The sequence below is a fragment of the Ictidomys tridecemlineatus genome, chromosome 9 (assembly GCF_052094955.1).
Source record: "Ictidomys tridecemlineatus isolate mIctTri1 chromosome 9, mIctTri1.hap1, whole genome shotgun sequence".
Lineage (NCBI taxonomy): Eukaryota > Metazoa > Chordata > Mammalia > Rodentia > Sciuridae > Ictidomys > Ictidomys tridecemlineatus.
In genome coordinates this window covers 133,510,039-133,534,323 of record NC_135485.1, presented here as the reverse complement: position 1 = coordinate 133,534,323, position 24,285 = coordinate 133,510,039, and the positions used below count along the sequence as shown (strand labels likewise).

At 40.2% G+C, this 24,285-nt stretch overlaps 3 protein-coding genes across 6 annotated transcripts in view; 1 reads left to right on the top strand and 2 right to left on the bottom strand.

Annotated features, from left to right (window-relative positions):
* The window catches only part of Mgarp (mitochondria localized glutamic acid rich protein), a 15,620-nt gene extending 5,531 nt beyond the window's left edge, over window positions 1–10,089 (bottom strand). The window contains exons 1-2 of the mRNA XM_005327572.5: window positions 9,921–10,089; window positions 4,274–4,377 (exon numbers count right to left, since the gene is read on the bottom strand). Coding sequence (XP_005327629.1) covers window positions 4,274–4,377; window positions 9,921–10,002 — 186 coding nt within the window. The 5' untranslated portion in view covers window positions 10,003–10,089. The remainder of the gene's footprint in view (window positions 1–4,273; window positions 4,378–9,920) is intronic.
* Ndufc1 (NADH:ubiquinone oxidoreductase subunit C1) lies at window positions 4,270–24,285 on the bottom strand. Of its 2 annotated transcripts, none has more exons than XM_078022114.1 (4): window positions 24,125–24,285; window positions 23,627–23,730; window positions 20,515–20,597; window positions 4,270–4,377 (listed from the first exon to the last, which is right to left on the bottom strand). In XM_078022114.1, exons 1-3 carry the CDS (start codon window positions 24,189–24,191, stop codon window positions 20,538–20,540), a joined length of 231 nt encoding a protein of 76 aa, XP_077878240.1. In that variant the 5' UTR covers window positions 24,192–24,285; the 3' UTR covers window positions 4,270–4,377; window positions 20,515–20,537. The 2 variants fall into 2 exon arrangements, with proteins under 2 accessions (XP_077878240.1, XP_005327628.1); XM_005327571.5 differs by lacking the exon at window positions 4,270–4,377 and adding an exon at window positions 18,485–18,899.
* Window positions 10,123–24,285, top strand: part of Naa15 (N-alpha-acetyltransferase 15, NatA auxiliary subunit) — a 101,456-nt gene continuing 87,293 nt past the window's right edge. The window contains exon 1 of one of the 3 annotated variants that reach the window (XR_013426155.1): window positions 10,123–10,420. Coding sequence is in view for 1 of the 3 variants with exons in the window: in XM_078022113.1 (XP_077878239.1) it covers window positions 10,310–10,420 (111 nt within the window). In the remaining 2 variants the exon portion in view is untranslated. The remainder of the gene's footprint in view (window positions 10,421–24,285) is intronic. The other 2 variants (XR_013426154.1, XM_078022113.1) reach the window with 2 other exon arrangements.

Genomic DNA, 24,285 nt, shown 5'->3' with positions numbered 1-24,285 from the left:
GTTGCTGGGATTACAGGTATGCACAATCATGCCCAGCTGGGGTTCTTTTTAGAAATACCTTTAGACCCTCAGAAAATTGAACTGATCTGGGACTATTTTATATCTAAGGAGCCCTAACAGTAGAATATTTTCCTTGGAAATGGAAAAGTGCTCTTGGCTACTGAGCATCCACGGATCAATTTGCAAAACCCTGCTACAGAATCATTTTAGTGCAGGAAAAGTGAAAGAGAAGGGAGGACTAGAATACAGATTTTGCAGTGCTTCACATTTTGTGATTCCTAAAAGTAGCCTAAGATTCTTGGGAATTAAGGCTTTTAAGGTTTGATATTCAAATGAAAGAATCTCATTAAACATTAGTATTCGAGTGAATCAGACTTAGTGGGATTCCATTTTTACACCTCTGCTATACTCAGCCTTTGGATTTTGAAGTAAAAATAAAGTATCTCTGACTTTCTGTTAAAAAATAAATAGGGGGTGGGGTTGTGGCTCAGTGGTAGAGAGCTTGCTTAGTATGCATGAGGCACTGGGTTCAATCCTCAGCACCACATAAATGTAAAATAAAGATATTGTGTCCACCTAAAATTTAAAAATAAATATTAAAGTAAATAAATAAATAAAACTAGGGCTGGGGTTGTGGCTCAGTGGTAGAATGCTTGATTAGCATAAGTGAGGGCACTGGGTTCGATTCTCAGCACTGCATATCAATAAATGAATAAAATAAAGATCTATTAACAACTAAAAATTTTTTTAAAACTACATAATCTCAGATACGAAAGGGGACATAGATCATCATCTTGTTCAATTTTCATTCCATTTTGAGAGAATGAGGCTGCAAAGGGCTCTCAGGACTATTCAGTTGATAACCTTTCAGGGTTTTTTTTTTTTGTGTGTGTGTGGTGCTGGGGATTGAACCCAGGGCCTTGTGCATTCGAGGCAAGCACTTTGCCAACTGAGATACATCCCCAGCCCTATAACCTTTCAGTTTAAGATTCATATTTTTTGGTGGGGAAGGGTACTGGAGATTGAACTTAAGGGCACTAGACCACTGAGCCACATCACCAACCCTATTTTTTATAAAATAATTTTTAGAGGTTGATGGACCTTTATTTTATTCATTTATTTATATGCAGTGCTGAGAATCGAACCCAGTGCCTCACTCATGCTAGGCAAGTGCTCTACCACTGAGCCCCAGCCCCAGCCTCAGACCTATTTTTTGTGTTTTATTTAGAGACAGGGTCTCACTGAGCTGCTTAGCGCCTTGCTTTTGCTGAGGCTGGTTTTGAACTTTCGAACCTCCTGCCTTAGTCTCCTGAGCCACTGGGATCACAGTTGTGTGAAACCACACCCAGTTCAGTTTAAGATTCCTTTTGCAAAGAAAGAATTAGCAGACTAAAGAGGCCATGTCTGGCACCAGTTCATATAATTAAGTAGTATTGTGATAGCCAGATGAAATTTAGTCTTCCAAATTCCCAGGTCATCCATCACACAGCCTAGTCCTAATTTGTTTTTTCAGGGTTTACATTCAACTAGAGTGGCCTAGGCAATGAATTCAACATCAAGCAGCAGAATATGATAGAAGGAAAATGGGTGTGAGTGAAAGCTGGCAGATACCAGTGACATATTTGAAGTTTCCTGACTAATTGAGGCTGTCACAATTCTGAAGGTTAGTCTGGTATGGTGGTACAAGCCTGTAATCCTAGCTACTCAGGAGGCTGAGCAGGAGGATCACAAGTTTGAGGTCTGCCCTTAGCAACTTAGTGAGGCCCTAAGAAACTTAGCAAGACCTTGTCTCAAAAAAAAAAAAAAAAAAAAAAAAAAAAAAGACTGGGAACACAGCTCAGTGGCAAAGCATCCCTGAGTTCAGCCCACAGTATTTAAAAAAAAAAAAAAAAAGGGGCTGGGGTTGTGGCTCAGCCGTAGAGTGCTCATCTAGCACATGCGAGATCCTGGGTTCAATTCTCAGCACCCATCAGGTCCTAGCACTAAAAACAAACAAACAAACAAAAAAACCAAGACTTTTGTCTTCCAGTGAATCCTGGAAGGTGTGGATGGAGGACTGGGGAGGAAAATATAGATAGAATTTTACATATGCTTCTTCTGAACTTTTAACAAATTATGAATATGACCTTTTTTGGGGGGGGAAGGGGTACTGGGATTATAGGCATGCGCCACCATGCCTGGCATGTGAATATGACTTTTTAAAATAAAACTATGTAAAAAGAAAACAGAAATTATAGAAATAGTAAAATATTGGGAGGAAGGAGAAAGAGATGGATAAGTGGAATACAAGATTTTTAAGGAAGTGAAACGCATGACATTGCCAAAGGTGGTAGAGTCATTATATATTTGTCAAAACCCACGGGACATACAATGTAAAGACTGAATCCTAAACTGGTTGCTGCAGTATACTTCTATAATCCCAGCAGTATGGGAGGCTGAGGAAGGAGGATCACAAGTTCAAAGGCAGTCTCGTCAATTTAGCAAGGCTCCAAGCAACTTAGTAGGACTCTGTCTCCGAATAAAAAAATAAGCTGGGCTTGGTGGCACACGTTTGTAATCCCAGCAGCTCAGGAGGCTGAGGCAGGAGGATCGTGAGTTCAAAGCCAGCCTCAACAAAAGTGAGATGCTAAGCAACTCAATGAGACCCTGTCTCTAAATAAAATACAAAATAAGGCTGGTGGAATGACCCTGAGTTTAATCCCCGGTACCATAAATAAATAAATAAATAATAAAAAGGGCTGGAGATGTGGCTCAGTGGTTAAGCACGCTTAGGTTCAATTCCTAGTACAATCAATCAATCAATCAATCAGTCAATAACGTGAACCCTAATGTAATTTCTGGACTTGAGTTAATAATGATGTATAAATATTGGCTCTTTAATTGTAACAGCTGTACCACACCAAAGCAAAATGTGAATAGGGGAAAGGAAGAGAGGGTGAGGGAATTTTTCAACACTTTCTGCTCTTTTTTTTTTTGGTTCTAGAGATGGAACCCAGGGCCTCATAGATTCTAGGCAAGTGTTCTGTCATTGATCTATACCCACAACTCCTTGCTCATTTTTCTATAAATCTAATAAATAAAAGTCTATTATTTTTAAAGTTAGTTGGACTGGAGGAGTAACTAGTGGGAGAATGCTTTAGTTAACATGACGAGGCCCTGGTTCCATCCTCAGCACTACTAAAAAATAAGTAAAAATTAAATTAAAAAATAAAATGAGTATATCTTCAAAACAATTTTTTTTTTGGTACTAAGGATTTAACCCAGAGGCTCTTTACTCCTGAGTGACATCTCCAGCCCCTTTTATTTTTTTTAAAGAGAGAGAGAGAGAGAGAGAGAGAGAGAATTTTAATATTTACTTTTAGTTTTCGGCAGACACAACATCTTTGTTGGTAGGTGGTGCTGGGGATCGAACCCGGGCCGCACGCATGCCAGGCGAGCGAACTACTGCTTGAACCACATCCCCAGCCCAGCCCTTTTTATTTTTATTTTGAGACAGGGTCTCACTAAATTGTTGAGAGCCTAGCTAAGTTTGCTGAGGCTGCCCTTGAATTTGCCATCCTCCTGTTTCAGCCTCTCAAGTTGCTAGGATTACAAGTGTTGGCCACTGCCCCGACCCAAAACAATTCTTGTTAAGCAGGAATAATAGTATCCACCTCATAGAATTATTGAAACTATTAAAGGATTTATGAGTTTGGCAAATGATAAATACTCAATTGTCAACTATTATTATTAGCATTTATAATAACACTGTTTTTAATCCCAGGTGTACCAATAGGCTCGATGAAATTTGTCACCCTGCCCCAAAATAAAAAATTAAAAGGGCTGGGGATGTTGCTCAATTCTACAGCACCCCTGGGTTCAACCCCCAGTAATACAAAAAAATGATAATAATTTAGTTAATATATTTTTTTGGAAATTTTATTTATTTATTTATTTAATTTTTTTATAATATTGGTTCTTTTTTTTAAATGTTTTTTATTTTGGATATTGATGAACCTTTATTTTATTCATTTATTTATATGCAGTGCTGAGAATCGAACCCAGTGCCTCACGCATGCTAGGCAAGAGCTCTACCACTGAGCCACAACCCCAGCCCGAAATTTTATATTTCTAATGACTATAGATTATTTTTCAAATATGTATGCTTAATGACATTTAAACCTATTTCTCTGTTGTATATTTAATATCGCATGTCCCAATTGCAACATTGCTTTGAGTTTTACCACAAGTTGTAAGATATATGAATTTCTGAACACTACAGTTAAACACTTACATAATAGCCACCAGCACTGACTGTGACACCTACAACCAGATAATAAATCATATTGGATCCAGATGTTCCAGGGAATTTGTTAGATGACATCCAGCGAAGAGATGCTAGGAAAATAAGTTTAAACACAGTTAGCATCGCCATTTAAGCACAACTATGTAAAATAATTTCATCTTTTAAGATGTTTCTCCTCAGTGAACCTAGAATCTGTTATCATCAAATGATTTTAGCTTAAGGGAATACGGTATCACAAGGCAGGTAATAATTCCACTTGACATTTTCCCAATCTAATTTGATAAGTACTTGTGAAGCCTGTCATCTTGATGTTAAGCATCATGCTTTTCTTGGAAGGGATGCAGGTGTAGGTAAGGAAAAGTGACAGGAGTACTAAATAATCTTAACAGCAAAATGACAAGCATATTAGCAAAGAAATCCATTTACTGTACACATTCAACTATAGGGGAAAGGAAGAGAGGGTGGAAATGATTATTTTTCAAAAAAAGTCAACGTATTTATACCTAAAATTTCATAAAATTCAATTCAATTCAATTTATATATGTTAAATAAAACATTAATTTAAAAATCCAAGCTGGGCACAGTGGTGTACACCGGTACCCAGTGGCTTGGGAGACTAAGGCAGGCCGGAGGATCATAAGTGAAAGCCAGCCTCAGCAAAATCGAGGTGCTAAGCAACCCAGTGAGAACCTGTCTTTAAATAAATAAAATACAAAATAAGGCTGGGGATGTGGCTCAGTGGTCAAGTGCCCCTGAGTTTAATCCCAGTACTGCCCCCACCATAAGTAAAAATCCAACATTTTTTTAATAAATCTATAATAGAAATGTGGATACAGAAAGAAATCTGGATTTTTCTAATACCATAGAAAGCAAAGAGGGCCAGCTGGGTGCAGTAGTGCACACCTGTAAGCCCAGCAGCTTGGGAGGCTGAGGCAGGAAGATCACAAGTTCAAGGCCAGCCTCAGTGACTTAGTGAGGCCCTAAGCAACTCAGGGAGAGCCTGTTTCTAAATAAAATATAAAAAGGGCTGGGGATGTGGCTCAGTGGTTGAGCATCCATGGGTTAAAAAAATAAAACAAAACAAAAAGCTTTTAGTTTGTTTGTTTGGTTTTAGTTGTAGAGGGACACAATACCTTTATTTTATTTTATTTATTTATTTTTATGTGGTGCTGTTGATAGAACCCAGTGCTTCACAGGTACGAGGCAAGTGCTCCACCACTGAGCTAAAGCCCCAACCCAGATAAAAGCTTTCCTTAAGCCAAATGTTGCAATAAGATCATATCTGAAATAGAAGTGAAATTCTGTAAAACTAATAATTTTTTTTTTGGTGGGGGGAAATACTGGAGATTGAACCCAGGGGCACTCATCCACTGAGCCACATCCCCAGTCCTATTTTTTTTCCAGTACTATCTTTTTAAATTTACTTATTTATTCTAATTTGTTATACATGACAGCAGAATGCATTTCAATTCATTGTATACACACAGGGCACAATTTTTTCTGGTTGTACACAAGGTAGAGTCATAACATTCATGTCTTCATACATGTACTGAGGGTAATGATGTCCATTACTTTTTTTTTTTTTTTGATGTCCATTTCACTCCACCACTCCCTTGCCCCCTCCCTCCCCTTTGCCATATCTAAAGTTCCTCCATTCCTCCCATTCTCCCCCCGACCCCTATTATGGATCAGCATCCACATATCAGAGAAGACATTTAGCCTTTGGTTTTTTGGGGATTGGCTTACTTCACTTAGCATGATATTCTCCAACTCCATTCATTTACCTGCAAATGCTATGATTTTACCCAGCCCTAGTTTGTATTTTATTTAGAGACAGGGTCTTACTGAGTTGCTTAGCACCTTGCCATTGCTGAGGCTGGCTTTGAACTCGAAATCTTCCTGTCTCAGCCTCCCGAGCCACTGGGATTACAGGTGTGTGCCACTGCGCCAGGCCTATTTTTATATTTAAAATTTAATTTTGGGGCTGGAGTTGTAAGTCAGTGGTGGAGCATGTGTGAGGCATTGGGTTTGATCCTCAGTACCATAGACAAATAAATCAATAAAACGCAGGTATTTTGTCCATCTACAATTTAAAAATGTTGTTTTAAAAAATATTTATTTTTTAGTTCTAGAATTTGTATATGCACTAATGATCTGGAATTGAAAGTTTTTCAGTGGACTTAAAGCTGGAAGGAGCTTAAACTTCATGTAGCTCAAATTCTTTATTTTAAAGGTGAAGAGAGAGAGAGAGAGACGTTTCTGTATTCATTCAACAAATACACTTGGGCACTTTGGAATTCTTAGGAATTATCAGAAGCATCAAGGACACAACTATGAACAAGAGTAGCTCAAGTCTAGAAAGAGGGGACACTTATACAGAAAAATAACTGCAGACAAATAATTGCGATAGAATAGGACTAAAGTTGCTATAGATGTTAAGCAGATGAAAATGCTAAGAAAACTGAGCTAGCAGGCTCAAGGTAGCTGTTACAATTGAAGAGACACCACCTGAGTTTTGAAGTGGGCCTTCCTCTGATAAATAAAAGGAGAAATGGCAGTGGAGGCAGGAGGCACAACACAGCAAAGCAAGAGATTGGGCAACTGGGAAAGTGCAAATAATTTGAGGTGGCCTAATGGAGAGTGCTCGGAACCAAGAGAGTCCAAATTGCACAGGCAAACCTTAAGACATCTCTACGGGTTATAAGCTTCACAGTAGCAAAATCACAATGACTTCCTGTTTGTGTTCTTCGTTTGGATTTAAATGACCATTTTGGGTCATGTGTGGTGGCAAAGGCCTGTATTCCCAGCAACTCACAAGTTCAAGGCTAGCCTCAGCTACTTATGGAGACCCTGTCTCAAAATTAAAAAAATAATAAAAGGGCTGGAGATGTAGCTTAGTGGTTAGCACCCCTGGGTTCAATCCCCAGCATCAAAAAAAAAAAAAGACCATATTGGAGAAAAAAAATTTCCATATAATTCCATATAAATGTGCCCAAGGGACTAATAAAAAGATTATGGCTTTGGCTTGTGCTAGATTGTTGTTGGCTTGAAAATATATCTGTGAGCTGGCAAGTGAAGTGTTTTGTAGTCCCATCTGCTGAGGAGGTTGAGGCAGGAGGACTGCTTGAGTTTAGGAATTTGTGGCTAGCCTGAACAATGAAAAGAATCCCATATGCCTCTGTTCAGACTCAGGGATCTGTGCATACTAGGCAAATGCTCTACCATTGAGTTATACCCCTAGGACTCAAAAAGATTTCTTTATTTTTAATAATGTGTTAATTTTTTTTTTATTTTTGGTATTGGGGATTGAATCCAGGACCTCATGAATTCTAGATAAGTGCTCTACCACTGAGCTACATCTCTAGCTTAAAAATATATATATATTTTTAAATAGAAAGACATAAAGAAAATTATCAGGGGTTTAAGTAGACAAATACTTGAAAACTTATTTGAAATAGCAAAGAAATGGGAAATATTCAATAGGAATTAATCAGACAAGTTTTAGTACCTTCATAAAATGTGAAACAAATAATCTATAACTTTTGCAGAAGAATATTTACCTCCAGCAGAAAATGTTTACAACATATTAAATGAACATTCATAGCAAAATACTATGTATGAGACTATCTAGATTTGTTTCCAGGAAAAATACACAGGGGGGAAAAAAGATCTGGAAAACTATATGAAAAACTGTAAATAATAATGTTCCCTGAGTGGTAAGATTATAGATGACTTAGTTTAGATTTTGCCTTTCTGGTCTTTCCCCCAATGAACTATTATAAATCTAAATGATTTATTCATGAAGAAGTTATATTTTTAAAGGCAAAAAGAAGAGAAAAAATTTGATGAGACAGTCAAAATTTCTTTCATTTTTAAACAATCAAAGTAGAAAGTACCAATAAAAGGCTAATTAATGTCCATAACTGAAGACAAATAGGTTCCCACCCATGATAGTTCTTAAAACACAAATCAGTACTTAGAAAATAGTAGTTAGATGAGATAAAGACTCTTACTACCAGTATGGCTAACTGTATATTTGGAATTTTCAATTACTTCTATTTTGCCCCATTTTGGAAAGAAAGTCACTCTGAATCGTGCCAGCTACCAAAAAAAAAAAAAAAAAACAACCAAAAAGACCGGTGTGTATGTTCGGGAGGTTTAGTTGGGAAAACCTGAAAGGCCACGGTCAAGGTCGGGAGGGCGGTGCTCATTTCCCCCCTCACTTCCCCATCAAAACAGCCCGTTATCTTCAGAGGTGTAAAATAAGGGTGTTGTGCCCCGTTTCACCAATGGGAGGAAATAGCTCGTAGTAGGTACAATGATCAGCGAAGCTTGTGGGGCATCTTCCCCGCACGCACTTGCATTTTAAAAGAAAAACAAAGCTAGTTGGGCAGACCTTCTTCCTCCTCCTCTCCTCCAGCAACACACGCCTAAAAACAAAAACAGCCGAAAAACAAAAACAAGACAACAGAAAAACGCAAAAACAAAAACAAAACAACAACAACAACAAAACTGGCGCGCGGAATTTCCCGCAGGAAAAAGCCGCCTCGGGAGCTGCGGGAGGAGGGTGGAAGTGAAGAGAGAATCCAGACCTTTCCACGAGGTGTCTGACCTCCGACCCTCGATCAGCGACCGGGAAGGTGCCTGAGGACCAGGAAAGGGCCGCGGGGGGCGGACTGCAAATCTTGTCCCAGGACCCCGGGCACCAGGGTGGAAAAAAGATTCAAGCACCTACTATGTTCCGGGCTCTGTAGGGGGTGGGGTACCGGGACGGGACCCAGGGCACTTTACCACTCGGCTACATCCCCAGCCCTTTTTATTCTTATTTTGAGGCAGAGTCTGGCAAAGTTGCTCAGGGCCTCGCCAAACTGCTGAGGCTGGCTGTGAACTTGCCACCTCCCGGCTTCAGTTTGCTGCGTCGCTGGGATGATGGGCGTGTGCCGCTACGTCCGGCTCCTGCCAATTCTTATTTAATCAACTTCCACCTTGCCACCTCCCTTTAGAATCGCATCCTTTTCTCACGCATCCCTAAAGCCAAAGATGAAAAATATTTGAACCCCAGAGCCAAGCAGCTGGAGAGCGCAGGCCTATCTGCAACCTGGTTTAGGAAAGCGACCCAAGCGCTCTCCCTCTGGGGGGACGCTGAGGCCGGGCTGCTCGCGGGGTTCAGCTCTCGAGCCGGCCAGGTCTGGAGACTTAGCTTTTACGCACGTCTACTTCTCCGCGGCGGAGTCCACCTTCCCACCCAATCCTGCCTCCTCCTGAGATCGGGGAGCCAAACGATCCCTATAACAATAAAAGTAGTAAGCTACGAGCACGTTCGCCAGGCGCTTTTAAAAGTGCGTGAAACTGCATATTAACTCAGGAAAACTCACAATTATCTCTGTTTCCACTGAACGGATGATGAAAACAGGTTAGATCACTTTCTCGAGGTCCACATTTGAACCAGAAATCCTAGTCCGGATTCAGAGGCCACGCTGACAGGTTCCCTACTGCCCAAGCATCCGAGAACTCTGGAGCCTCGTCCCCTCCAAACTTTCCCTTGTTCCCCTGCACCCCCAACCCAGCCTTCTGCTGCTCGGGGTCGAGTTTGGCGGACTGGGTGCCGGAGGATCCAGGGGCTTCCCGCACTCACCGTCCTTCCCGAGCGGCGCCGGGTTGGGGGGAGCCCTCAACGGCAGCGCCAAGGTCTTTGAGACCACCCTGCGGAGATACATCGCGCCTGGGTTGGCGGCGCGGCAGCCCAATTGCCTGGCGCAGACTGCCCAGACTCCGCGAGGCTGTGAGCCTCGAGCGCCCCGCCCCGGGGTGGGGCGCCGACCCCGGCCCAGCCCCGCCTGGCAGGTCCGGGTCCACCGCCCAGGGCTTGTGTCTGCACAGTCCATCCCCGCCCAGCCTGCAGCTGGACTGCTTTCCCGGTGTCGGGGAAGCTGGTGACTCGGAAAAGGAATCGGGAACCTAGAAGTTGTCACCTGCCTGACCCTTCTGTTCCACTGAGTGTAACTCCTGCAGGGTGGACTGGAAATGTTGGAGAATCTCATCGGATTCAACACTGACAGGGTTTATCATGCTGGATGGAATCTGAACCCAGTTTCTCTCGCACTCGGAGGAAAAGGCAGCGGTAATTTTTTACAGGTAGAGTGAGGGGAGGGGAAGCCCTAACTTCCATTAATCCTAAGAAAATCCCTAGGCCATGGCTGGATTTCTAGGCAAATCATTGTTAAGATGACTTTAAATACAAACATCAAAAACACTAGCGCAGTGCGGTGGTGCAGACCTGTAATCCCACGACTAAGGAGGCTGAGAGAGGAGGATCATATCTTCGAAGCCAGCTTTGGCGATTTATCAAAGAAAAAAAAAATAAAAAGAAAAGAAAAGAAAGAAAAAAGGCGGGCGGGACGGGGATCGCGATTGGGGATATAGCTTGGTGGTAAAGTGCCCCCCCCCCAGTTCATTCCCAGTACCAGTGGAAAACAAAAAACCCCAAAATGTTGTATATTCCTCGGTGGGAAGTGAAAATAGTATTTTCACATCTACTAAAAATGCTAAATTATTATCTTTCCCCAAATTTTAATTACTCACCTCATTGTGACTACAAGAATTTGTTATGGTTTGAATATGGAAACCAATAATTTATAACGTTTTCAAAATGATTAATCTTTGGAAAGCACTATTTTTTACTCTTATAATCCTTCATGTGTTTGACATTTGACAGTTTACAAAGCACTTTCACATATCTCCTTTAATTCTCACTCCAATTCCCAGAGAGGTGTCAGTTATTTCCTTTAGCAAATGACAACATCAGCTGGTGGGGAAATAATGTTCAAGAATTTACTGATGGTCATGAGTTTAAAAAAAAAAAAAAAGACCTGAATTTAATACTTCTAGCTCCAAGTTCTGGAAGTCATGTAAGAGGCAAAATAGTCTTCCTTTGCTATGTAAATAAACATTTTTCAGACGTTATAGTCCTGAACCATTCATTCTAATAATATTAACATCCTCACAAGAGGAGTACAAACCATTTTTTAAAAGTTATTCATTTATTTATATGTGGTGCTGAAGATCCAACCCAGGGCCTTGTATGTGCTAGGCAAGCACTCTACCGCTGAACCACAACCCCAGCCCCGCCCCTTTAAAAAAATTAATACTTGCAGTATTTACAGGCTGGGGGAATAGTTATAGCCTGGGGTTGTAAATCAATGGTGAATGCTCAAGGCCCTCGTTCTAACCCCAGCACTACATTAAAAGAGAGAGAGAGAGAGAGAGAGAGAGAGAGAGAGAGAGAGAGAGAGAAGGAAACAAAACAAAAAGAGCTCTTAACTATCCCTAGTGATTAAGCCTTTAACAAGAGCAATTAGGTCATCTGTAGTAAGTTAAGGGTCAAGTTTAGCTAAAAGCAGCAAAAGGGGTATACACCCAGAAGTTGAGAATAGAAAACCACAGATTAACACACTTGTTATATTTGACCAGCACCAAGTGCATAATCTTTAGCAAACCAAGAAGCGCTTCTCTACATTGCTGGTGGTGTGGAATGTTCAATGAACAACGACAGACTGATAAATCAAACTGCATTTGTTTACCACCACAGCTACTTCATTCCTTGGTGTACTTAGGGATGGGATGGTTATCAGAGACTGAAAAAAAAGAATAATTTTATTTATTTATTTAGGTTACTGGGGATTGAACCTCAGGGGCCCTCAACCACTGAGCTACTCCCCAGACCTTTTTTTGTATTTTAGTTAGAGACAGGGTTTCACTGAGTTGCTTAGCGACTCGCTGATCTTCCTGCCTCAGGTGTGCCACCTGGCCAGCTAGTAAATGCATTTTAATGAATGAATGGATGCACTTATTGTATTTAATACTGTATATTGTAAACCTTAAATCCCAAAGCTCCCCTAAATGGTATTCTTTCTGAGCAAACACTTATAAACAATATTTGTAAACAATCCCAGTTCTAAGGCTTTCAGAATTAAATTGTAAATTGTTGAGTGTGGTGATCCACACCTGTTATCCCAGCTACTCAGGAGGCTAGAGGATTGTGAGTTCAAGGCCAGTATGGGCAACGTTGTGGGACCAGTCTGAACAAGACAAATTGTTATTACTTACAGAGATTATGGCTTAAGGTTAAAGAGACACAGTATCAACGTCTTTTCTTTTGAGCTGCTGTCAAGCTCACCATCAATGGGGTCAATGAAATCTCTGACTTGGTATCAATAATAAAGATAATTTAAAGAGTTTTGGCCAAAGTCAAATTGGTTTAAACAATGCACTGGGCAACTAATCCCATCAACTCAGAAAACTGAGGCAGGAGGATCACAAGTCCAAAGCCAGCCTCAGCAATTAGGAAGACCCTGTCTCAAAAAATAAAAAAGCTAGGGATATAGCTCAGAGGTTGAATGCTCATTGGTTCAATCCCTAGTACAGCTCTCCCCAATTGTTTTTCTCCCAAAGCATTGTCACTCTATTTACCAATGCTAAGGAATAGGTGGGGGGAATGTTGATTATCCTTACATTCCATATGAAAAGAAAACTTTGAGGTAGTTAACTGTGGCCAAGAGCACAAATTTGGGAATCAAATATCTGATCTGAATAAAATGTGGATAATTCCTTTACTGATAGGGTTGGCAAGTGCTCTAAAGCAGTTAGGCATGAAATGTGCTTAGCTAGTTGGAGGAGGCAACACTAGATCCTGACTTCCAGCCTAAGCAAAGCTCAGGTTTCCAAGGCTCCCTTGCTATGCTCTTCTGCCTCTCAGTGTGGCATAGGAGGGAACTCATTGTCTTCCACCTTTACTTACCAGGTAGTGAGGTCCAGTGGGAAGTTTTGCCCTCTAGGTTGGATGTGGCAATCCAGCTGGGGAGACAACTATGATGAAATTACTGCCATTTCTTTAGATTCTTTTCTTAGTTAAAGGCTCCTGCCTCTCAGGTTCAAGGGAATTACTCTTTTGTTCCTGTAGCTTATATGGCTTTCTAGTTGGGTGGCAAATTCTTTTCATATCTTGATGAAACATTTCCCCAGAGAGGACATTGCCCTTTGGTTGTCAAATTCACTGTTAATTTTCAGTTGTTTCTCCTTAACCCCTGAGAACTTTAACCTTAGTTCTTTGCTATGTAAAGCTCAGGCAAGTTTCCCAGCCTTGGGTCACATTATTCACAATGCTGCCCCTGAGCACATCCTTGGCATTTTTCTGGTCTGGTTGGAAAACAAAAATCTACAGTCGGAGATAACTTGGCTTACTTCATATGACCTCCGTCTAACCTTGGATTGTTGACAGGATGGTACTAATTTTGAAAACATATTGTGAAAGTCCTGACAATATTAATTATATTGACAATATTAATTATACCTTTAGGGTTTAAGTGTTATGTAACTAAAAAACAATTTTGAGAGATTGAATTATTTCTTAGATTCCAAAGAAAGCTAGAAGCCGCTTTTTCCTTAATAGTTAATTCTTAGGTTGCAACCTGTTTGATTATTTTTTGTGCTGGAAACTGAACCCAGGGCCACTCTACCACAGAGCTACATCACCAACCCTTTTTATTTTTTATTTTGAGGTAGGGTCTTGCTAAATTGCTGGGGCTAGTCTTGAACCTGTGATCCTCCTGCCTTAGCCACCCAAACAGCTGCGATTATAGCAACTACCTAGCACAATCTGTATTTCTGACAGATTGATACTGATAGAAAGTGAAATGATTTAGAAGAGTAGCTAGGAAGACAAATTGGCAAGCAATTAAGAAAGTCCTGATAAGCAAAAACTCTATCCTAAACCATTTGGATAAAATGAAGGAGAAAAGGAAATTGTGATGATAAATTCTTAAACTATTTTTAGAGGATGCTCAGTACTCTCATCTATTCATTTTCCCTTTGGTAGCAAAATAAACATGAGATCCCCTAACATTTCTGTAGTCTTTTCCTAAGGATATTATAAACAAATTACTACAAACTGAGATGGCTTAAAACAGAAATCTAGGGCTGGGGTCATGGCTCAGTGGTAGAGTGCTTGCCTCGCATGTGTGAGGCCCTGGGTTCAATTCTCAGCACCACATAACAATAAATGAATAAAATAAAGGTCCATCAACAACTAAAAAACATATTTTTAAAAAAATTAACAAAACAAAACAACAACAAAACCAGAAATCTAGTCTCACAGCTTTAGAGGCTAGAAAGCTGAAATCAAAGTGTTGGCAGGGCATGCCCCCTCTGAAACCTCCTCCTAGGGGGAATCCTTTCTTGCATCTTCTAGATTTTGTTGTTTGCCTGAACCCTGGCTTGTAGATGCATCACTCCAAGGTCTGCCTCCATGGCTATCTTTTTTGTTGTTATTGAGGACTGAACCCAGGAATGCTTTATCACTCACTGAGTCACATCCCCCATCACTTTTATTTTTGAGACATGGATCTCCCTAATTAGCTTAGGTCTTCCTTAAGTTCCTAAGGCTGGCCTAAATGTGTGATACTCCTGCCTAAGCCACTGAAGTTGCTGAGATTAAAGGCACGTACCACTGTGCTTGACTGTGTGTGTCTTTCTACTCTTTTTTGAGACAGGTCTCCCTATATTGCCCACGCTGGTCTCAAACTTGTAGGGTTAAGTGATCTTCCTGCCTCAGCCTCTTTAGCAGCTGGGACTACAGGTATATCACCATGATCAATTGTCCCTCCTTTTAAATACTCCTAGTATTTAAGGCCCAATCTACTCCAGTATGAACCCATCTTTTTAAAATTAAGGGGCTGGGGATGTGGCTCAAGCGGTAGCTCGCTTCCCTGGCATGCATGCGGCCTGGGTTCGATCCTCACCACCACATACAAACAAAGATGTTGTGTCTGCCAAAAACTGAAAAATAAATATTAAAAAATTCTCTCTTTAAAATTTTTTTTTTAAATTGTAGATTGGCAAAATACCTTTTATTTATTTTTATGTGGTGCTGATTGAACCCTGTGCCTTAGGCACAGGGTTAGGCAAGCGTTCTACCACTGAGCTACAGACCTAGCCCTGAACTGAACCTTACATCTGCGATAACCCTATTTCTAAATAAAGTCACTCTCCTGAGGCACAAAGGATTAGGACTTCAACATAACTTAAGGGATATAGCTCAACCCATAACTTCAAATACTAGAAATTTAATTCATACAGCCTGTTTTTTTCCCCATAGCAATAAAAAATTCAAATAATTTACCTCATAAATGCTGAATCTGAACTTGATATTAATCTGATAAAAATCTTGAGTGAACTTGGTATGATTTTGTTTGCATCCTAGTTCTTTTTGTGTTATTACTAACAATCATCCTTTGATCACAGTTAATTCATAGATTCTTTTGGGAATTTAGAATCAGGACTCTTGCTCAGCCTAGCAATTCTCCTGATACAATCCTAGGAGCTATCTCCCATGGGCTTCTCTTTACAATGTGGGTGGTAGGCTGGTGCAAAGGAGATAAGCTCAGTTGCTCAGTTAGCATAGTTAAGGCTAAGTTGTGATAACATTTGTGTCCTGGGTGCATTCCTGTTTGGGGATGTGTAGCTTCAGAATTTTTTGCTTTTTAAAGTCCAACTTAGGCTTCAATTATTTAATTTAGGAAGCTCTTTTTTTTTTTTTTTTTAAACCAGCACCATTTTGTAGTACAATTCTAGGAACTGCTGTCTAACACAGTAGGTACCATAGCTTGTATTTAAATTAAATTAAAAATGTAGATACATGCAACATTCCAAATGCTCATCAGCCACATGGGACTGGTGGCTTCTGTACTAGATAGCACAGAGCATTCCGCCATTGCACTCTTGGACATCCTGGTCTTCATAAAGGGCTCCCCCTAGAGTTACAGAGGCACAACCAAGAGGAAGATCCACCAAGAGTAGCTACATTCTCCAGACCTGACATATAGAAGCTTTTTAAAACAATTTCAAACAATTATCTAGGCAAGCACTTCACCACTGAGCCACAACCCCAGCCCAAAGCTACTGTTTATTAAAGATATATTTTATTTTCAAATAAGACCATCAGTTTCCAAAATTTCAAGTCTCATTAACATTTTTAATCCCTTTGGAGATATGAATTTCTAAGTGCTGTGTGGAAAATGCTCTTAATTTTGAGTTGTTACCTGACCCCTTAGCCTCAATTTGTATGTGATGTATCAGTTTCCTATTTCTGCTGTAACAAAGTCTGTGACCTGAAACAATGAAGATTTATTATCTTGCTGCTTTATAGGTGTCTCACTGGGCTGAAACAAATTTGGTGTTAACAGGATCATTCCTTTTTGTAAGTTGTAGGAGAGATTTAAAAAAAAATTTTTTTTGTAGTTGCACATGGACAGCATGACTTTATTTTATTTGCTTATTTTTGTATGTGGTGCTGAGCATCAAACCCAGTGCCCCACATATGACAGGCAAAATATTCTGCCACTGAGCCCCAGCCCCAGCCCTGAGAATTTGTTTTCTTGGTAGTCTTTGTCTCTTGGCCTCCTTTCACCTTCAAAACCAGCAATGGCAGGTTGAATCCTCATACTGCATCACTCTGAAATACTCTCTTGCCTTCCTTCCTATTCCCTTTATAAGAATTCTTGTGATTAGTGGGCCCAACTAGACAATACAGGGTAGTCTCATCTCAGGGCTAGATGATTAGAAATCTTTTTTTTTTTTTTAAATATTTATTTATTTATTTATTTTTTAGTTTTCGGCGGACACAACATCTTTGGTTGTTTGTGGTGCTGAGGATCGAACCTGGGCCGCACGCATGCCAGGAGAGCGCGCTACCGCTTGAGCCACATCCTCAGCCCAGAAATCTTAATTCCATTGCAATGAACTCCCCTTTGCCATACAATCTGACACATACACCTGTTCTTGCTATGAGATAAACATCTTGATTGATTCATTACTCTGCTAACCACAGATGTTGGACAGTGTACTCTGCACCTCTGGTTACTACAGCTGCATGAAATTTGTCTATGTAATCTCTAAGGCCCTTCCAGTTTTAACAGGAATCCAAACTGACACAAAGTAATAGTCTCTATTATCAATGTCTATTCATCGAATATATATTAAATAATTATTCTGAAAAAAGTAACTTTGAATTCAGAAATGATTTCCAAAGATACTGGGTTGAGTCCTCCAGAATGAGGTTGGCCAAAGCCCAAAATACATATAATACCAGTTAAAAAGTAATAAGACTTTTATACTTAACTTCAAAAAGAAGATGCAAACAATGAATACCAGGGATTGAACTCAGGGGCACTTAACCATTGAGCAACATCCCCTTTTTAATATTTTATTTAGAGACAGGATCTCACTAAGTTGCTTGGTGCTTCCCTTAGTGGCTGAGGCTGGCTTTGAATTCCAGATCCTCCTGCTTCAGCCTATCAAGCTGCTGGGATTACAGGCATGCGCTACCACAACTGACCCTCTTCCTCCTTTTTACCGACATTCTAGGGGCTGGGGCTGGGGCTAAGCAGTAGAGGACTCATCTCGAATGTGTGAGGCCCTGGGTTTGATCCTCAGCACCACATAAAGATAAATAAAATAAAGGTATTGTGTTCACCTACAACTTAAAGACTATTAAAAGAAGAAAAGAAAGAAAGAAAGAAAGAAAGAATCTAGAGTTTGCTAAATCATTGGATAAAAGTCATATTATTAAAAAAGGACAACAGGGGGCCGGGGTTGTGCCTCAGCGGTAGAGTGCTCGCCTAGCATGTGAGAGGCCCTGGGTTTGATCCTCAGCACCATATAAAAATAAATAAAATAAAGGTATTGTGTCCAACTACAACCAAAAAATAAATATTAAAAAAAGTGGGGGTTGGGGTTGTAGCTCAGTGGTAGAACGGTTGCCTCATATGCATGAGACCCTGGGTTCAATCCCCAACACTACATAAAAAATAAATAAACAAACAAAGATATTGTGTCCATCTACAACTAAAAAAAATATTTAAGAAAAAAAAAAAAAAGACAACAAATTTCACCCAAATAAAAATCATTTAAATTCAAGGAAATGAAGTTAGAAGAACTACTGATAATAGAATTCATCTTTACTTTCCGACTTTCCAAAATGACTTCTCTAGAAGAAAAAAACATTTAGGACCTTTTGTATTTTGAGTAATAAAGTAGTCCTGTCTCCTTGACATACTAAAGAATAAGTGTTTTAATCAGAAATTAAAATTTCATAAGAAGTAAATTCATCAGCAAGGATTATTGAATTCATCTCTAGAACAAGTCTTTTCTTAATATTTATTTTTTGTTTTTAGGTGGACACAATATCTTTATTTTACATTTATGTGGTTCTGAGGATCGAACACAGTGTGCCTCATGCATGCTAGGTGAGCACTCTACCACTGAGCCACAACCCCAGCCCCAAGAACAAGTTCTCTTATGAATTTTTTAAAATACCACTGACCTTGTTATAAGATGGTCTTCGTATTTAAGAATTTCTAATAATGTACCTTACACGTTTTTTTTTTTTTACAAGTTGTCATAATATGTATTATTTGCAGAACACAGAAGTATTTTCATTTAATCAAGCAAAACACAAATTCTGACTTCATATATATTCACATTTAACTTTCTCTGACATTTGAAACTCAATAGATTGGTGAATCCAGAAGATCTTCTATAATCATTATATGGAATATACCTACAACAAAGAAGAAAAAGAATTCAACTATAGCATTTACCAGAAAAAAAATATTTTTTTTTTTTAGAGAGAGTGAGAGAGGGGAGAGAGAGAGAGAGAGAGAGAGAGAGAGAGAAAGAGAGAGAATTTTTAATACTTATTTTTTAGTTCTTGGCGGAAACAACATCTTTGTTGGTATGTGGTGCTGAGGATCGAACCCGGGCCGCACGCATGCCAGGTGAGCGCGCTACCGCTTGAGCCACATCCCCAGCCCCCCCCCCCCCCAAAAATATTAAAATTAGACTAAATAATTCATCTTAGTGAACTGGGGAAAGTCTAGAAAACATATCTAAAAAGAGTATTAATACTTTATTTTAAATTTTAACAAAAATATGGTTTGAACCATGAAATAACAAAAGTCATCTGTTTTTAATTTAAATGATTTATTTTCGTCTCTTGATTGCCTGAGCGGAACAGTGAAATAGGCAAGGTGTTATTTTATATATATACATATGTATATAAGTTGTAGATGGGCACAATACCTTTATTTTGTTTATTTGTTTTTAGTGTGGTGCTGAGAATCAAACCCAGTACCTCACGTGCAAGGCAAGCGCTCTACCATGAGCCACAACCCCAGCCCACTAGGCAAGGTGTTATTTATAGAAAACAAAGAAGCAAAAGATATGGATAGTCAACCCTAAAGCACTGAGATTGAGTTGTTAAATATGGAAAACTGTATTTTTTGATCACTATATTTATTTTTCAGCAGATAAAAGTTATCTACTTTAATCAAATTCTCTTGAATCATGCACAGTATATCTTGTTCACAGCTAGATCTTATCAGAAATTATCCAACTAGATGTTAGTTGGACAGAGATAATGAAAGGGTCATGCAGAAAAAAAATTCCTGGGCTGGGGCTGTGGCTTAGTGGCAGAGCACTTACCTAGCACATATGAGGCACTGATTTCAATACCTAGCACTGCATGAAAAAGATAAATAAAATAAAGGAATGCTGTCCATCTACAACTATTTAAAAAAAAAAAATCCAAAATCTAGAGTCACTCATTCTAGATTTTAGATTAGATGGGCATTCAGCAAGCTGCAGAGTACATTACCATTAATAAAACAGTGTTCCTGCTTTCATGGAATTCAGTGCGGGATACGCCAAGCATATTAAAAAACATACAAACAAATCATGATAAATTGTCATAAATGCTTTGAAGGCAATGAGTAAAGAACTATTAGATTAAAAAATATAGAATTTTGGTTTCATTCTTAAGCATAACTGTCTTTGAATATAGTAAATTAATGATTAAAAAATGATTATGCTCAAAGCTGGGGTTGTGGCTCAGTGGTAGAGCACTTGCCTAGCACGTGTGAAGGCACTGGGTTAGATTCTCAGCACTGCATATAAATAAATGAATAAAATAAAGGTCCATCAACATCTTAAAAACAATTTAAAAAATCATTATGCCAAAAGATGGTGAAGCCAAGGTATAAAAATTCATAAATGTGTCACAGGCAGAAATCTGGCACTACAAAGTATAAACCTAAAAGACAAAACAAAACTACTGTATTTAAAAAGAGGTCAAATTAAGTTGCATACTCTCATCACCTATATAAATGTATACTTACTATATTAGTGTCTCCAAAAGAATTTACTCCAAAGAATTTCTTCTTTTATACTCTAAAACATCTTCATCATGTTGTTTGATGAGCTACAAGTTAACAGTTAAAATTAGAAATATAGTCTTTCTGGCAAAGAGAAGGGGAATTAACTAATGATGCTTACTTTTTTTAAAAATATTTTTTTAGGGGCTGGGGATATGGCTCAATTACTAGCGCACTCGCCTGGCATGCGTGAGGCACTGGGTTCCATCCTCAGCACCACATAAAAATAGATATTGTGTCTATCTAAAGCTAAAAAATAAATATTTAAATACACACACACACACACTTACCACAATATCTTTATTTTGTTTATTTATTTTTATGTGGTGCTGATGATGGATCCTAGTGCCTCACAGGTATGAGGCAAACACTCTGCCACTAAGCCACAACCCCAGCCCTAGATGCTTATGTTTTTTTTTTTTTTAAGAGGAACAGGGTAGATTAATTACTATTCCAGAGAGAAATATAAAGCTAAGAAGTGGAACATGGTGGCACACTCCTGTAATCCCAGCAGCTTGGGAGGCTGAGATAGGATTGTGAGTTCAAAGCCAGCCTCAGTAGAAGCGAGGAACTAAGCAACTGAGACCCTGTCTCTAAACAAAATACAATATAGGGCTTGGGAGGTGGCTCAGTGGTCAAGTGGCCCCAAGTTTAATCTCCAATAACCCCCCCAAAAAAATAAAACCTAAAGAGATTCAAAAGTTCAAAAACCATGAATGGAATATATTTGTTGCCCATAATCTGACATACTAAATATAAGAAGACAATCCTTAAACATTAAAATTGAACTTGTGGAGAGCCTTACCACAGAGGGACAAAATCAACGGGGCACAATAGAACTTGGATATTACAGATTCAGGCTGGTGGGTGTGTGTTACACTTCTAACCATAGAGGTTTGATACTGGGAAGCCATACCAACTTCATCCCTCAACTAACTGTGGATTAGTTAGATGTCAGAGGACAGTTACTTTCTTAGAATCACTGATAGAATATGCATCTGACATAGGACCTTTATGACAAGCAAAGATACAGTTTCGATCATTAGTGTTCTAAACAGCAATGAAGCTTTCTTTTAGGAAACATGTTAAACTAAGAATGCATAAAGGGCTGGGGATGTGGCTCAAGCGGTATCGCACTTGCCGGGCATGCGTGCGGCCTGGGTTCAATCCTCAGCACCACATACAAACAAAGATGTTGTGTCTGCCGAAAACTAAAAAATAAACATTAAAATTTTCTCTCCTCTCTCTCTTATAAAAAAAAAGAACGCATAAAAAAATTTCATTATAAATTGGGTATGGTTGTGTATACTCATAATCCCAGCTACTCAGGAGACTGAGGCAGGAGGATCCCAAGTTAGTTGAGGCCAATCTCAACAACTAGGGGAGATCTTGTCTCTAAAATTAAGGCCCCTTGTCCCCCTCACCAAAAAAGGGAAAACATTCCCTTACAAAAATTATTGAAAAAGAGTAGTTACCATTAAGTTGTGACTTTCAACATCTCCTACCCCTTCCTATTCAAAGATCTGAACCACTTTATTTATTTTGGCTTTTTTTTTTGGTACAGGGGATTGAACCTAGAGTTGCTCTAACACTGAGCTGTATTGCTAGCTCCCCACCCTTTTTTTAAATACAGGCTTTCACACTTGGGATCCTCCTGCCTCATCTCCCGGGTAGCTAGGATTACAAGCATGTGCTACTGTACCCAGCTGATCTAAACCACTTTGAAGAGAAAATCCCAAATAAGAGATTAAGTGTGGTGGTACATGCCTATAAATTCAGTGGCCTGGGAGGCTGAGGCAGGGGAAATCCCAAGTTCAAAACCAGCCCCAGCATTTCTCAGGCCTTAAGAAAGTTGGTGAGACCTTGTCTTCAAAGAAAAATAAAAAGGGCTGGGGGGTGTGGCTTAATGATTAAGCTCCTGCGTTCAATCCTAAGTACCAAATTAAAAACAAAAACCAATACAGCAGATACTTTTATTCATTCATTCATTCTTTCTATCTATCCATTCATCTATCCTGGTGCTGGGGATTGAACCCAGGGCCTTGTACATTGGAGGGAAGCACTCTACCAACTGAGCTATATCCATAACACCTTTTTTTTAGTCAACTTAAAAAAAATAATTTTATCTCTAGAGAAGCAATGTTTTACAGTGGTGTAGCAAAGTTCTGCAGTAAGGTGAAACTGGGTTCAGCAAACTAACTTTTCTAAATTTCTTCACCTGTAAAAGAGTCAACAATATGTATCACTTAATAATGATTAAAGGAAAGTTTACAACTAAAGCACTTTGCATAAAGAAAACATCAAATACCCTGCTATACACTAAGTACAATTTTTAGCAAAATATTTATATAAACACTGATTAATTCCTAATATTTTGGGGCTTGGGGCTCAGTAGTAGAGGGCTTGCCTAGCATATAAGAGGCCATGGGTTCCATCCCCAGCATGGCAAAAAAAAAAAAAAAGAGAGACATACTTTTTTTTTTTTTGCACTGGGGCACTCAACCACTGAGCCACATCCCCAGCCCTATTTTGTATTTTTTATTTAGAGACAGAATCTCACTGAGTTACTTAGCTCCTCACTTTTGCTGAGGCTAGCTTTGAACTCCAGATCCTCCTGTCTCAGCCTCCTGAGCCGCTGGGATTACAGACAGCCCCTGATAAGACCTACACGTTTTTTAAACTCTGATGTTTTGGAAGTCTAATGAAATTTAATTTGTAAACTTGTTTACTGCCTACGTGTCCCTATGTCATTGAAAGAGGTGCCTTCATAAAACCCTAACGAGCTTCAAAACTAATTAAGAAATAATTAATGTATTGGTATAACTGCTGTTCTTCACAAGACTATGCTACATAACAATAGATAACAGAAATTTCAACCTTATCATACTTTTTCCACACTGCTGAAATCTTAATTTTTTTAAGTCTTTTTTTTTATTCCCTTTAGGGAGAAATAGGTTATTAGGGATACACGAATATCGTATTGTAGGGGAATTCTGTCTCCACACATTACGTCTTCAACATTCGGTCTCTCTGCCCTCGGCTGCGCCGGGACGCGTGTTGAGGACTAAGTACTCACGTAGAACCACAGGAAGGCGGTGGTACCCAAGGTCAGCCCGACTTTCAGCCAGTCGGGCTGGTCGTTCGGCGGGTCCCGCAGGTAGAACTTGGACCGTGCACACGCTGAAAGGGAACACAGGCCGTCTAACTGACCGCGGGCAGGCGAAGGGGCCAGCAGTTACGCGTAACCGGGTAAATTCTTCCTTCGACCCCCCCATTCAACGGCCCAGGAAACGGGTCCTGAAGGACGCCCCGAGCCTCGCCAAGGGCGGCGACTCAGACCCGCGGAGGGCCGCAGGGGCACCCGAGGGGGACGTCCCCTCCTGGAGTGTGCGGGACCCAGCCTGCAGAGTGCGAGACGAGGACCCAGAGGATCCAGGTGGGTTCCGGATCGTGGCCGGCGAAGGTCACTAGGCCGAGCGCGGGTCGCCGCCGTCTGCTGCCCGCGGAGGTCAGGACCGCCCTGGGCAGGGGAAGGCTGAGGGTCCGGGGGGCCGGCAGGAGAAGGGACACTCACCGCCGCTCGGGAGCCTGGCGGGGGCCAGCAGCCGCGAGAAGTGGCGCAGCAGCGCGGACGGCGCCATGTCTACGGACAGGCTCCGCCTTCGCCCGCCCCCGGCGAGCCTGCGCGGCCGCAGCGCCCCCTGGCGGCGGGAGCGCTAGAGCTCGGCGCGGCGC

Coding starts and splice junctions, on each gene's coding strand:
- Ndufc1 (XM_078022114.1), bottom strand. CDS start 24,191: ATGGCGCCGTCCGCGCTGCTGCGCCACTTCTCGCGGCTGCTGGCCCCC. Junction 23,731..24,124: donor CGCCAGGCTCCCGAGCGGCG/GTGAGTGTCCCT, acceptor GTTCCCTTTCAG/CGTGTGCACGGTCCAAGTTC. Junction 20,598..23,626: donor CCGCCTTCCTGTGGTTCTAC/GTGAGTACTTAG, acceptor GTTAACTTGTAG/CTCATCAAACAACATGATGA.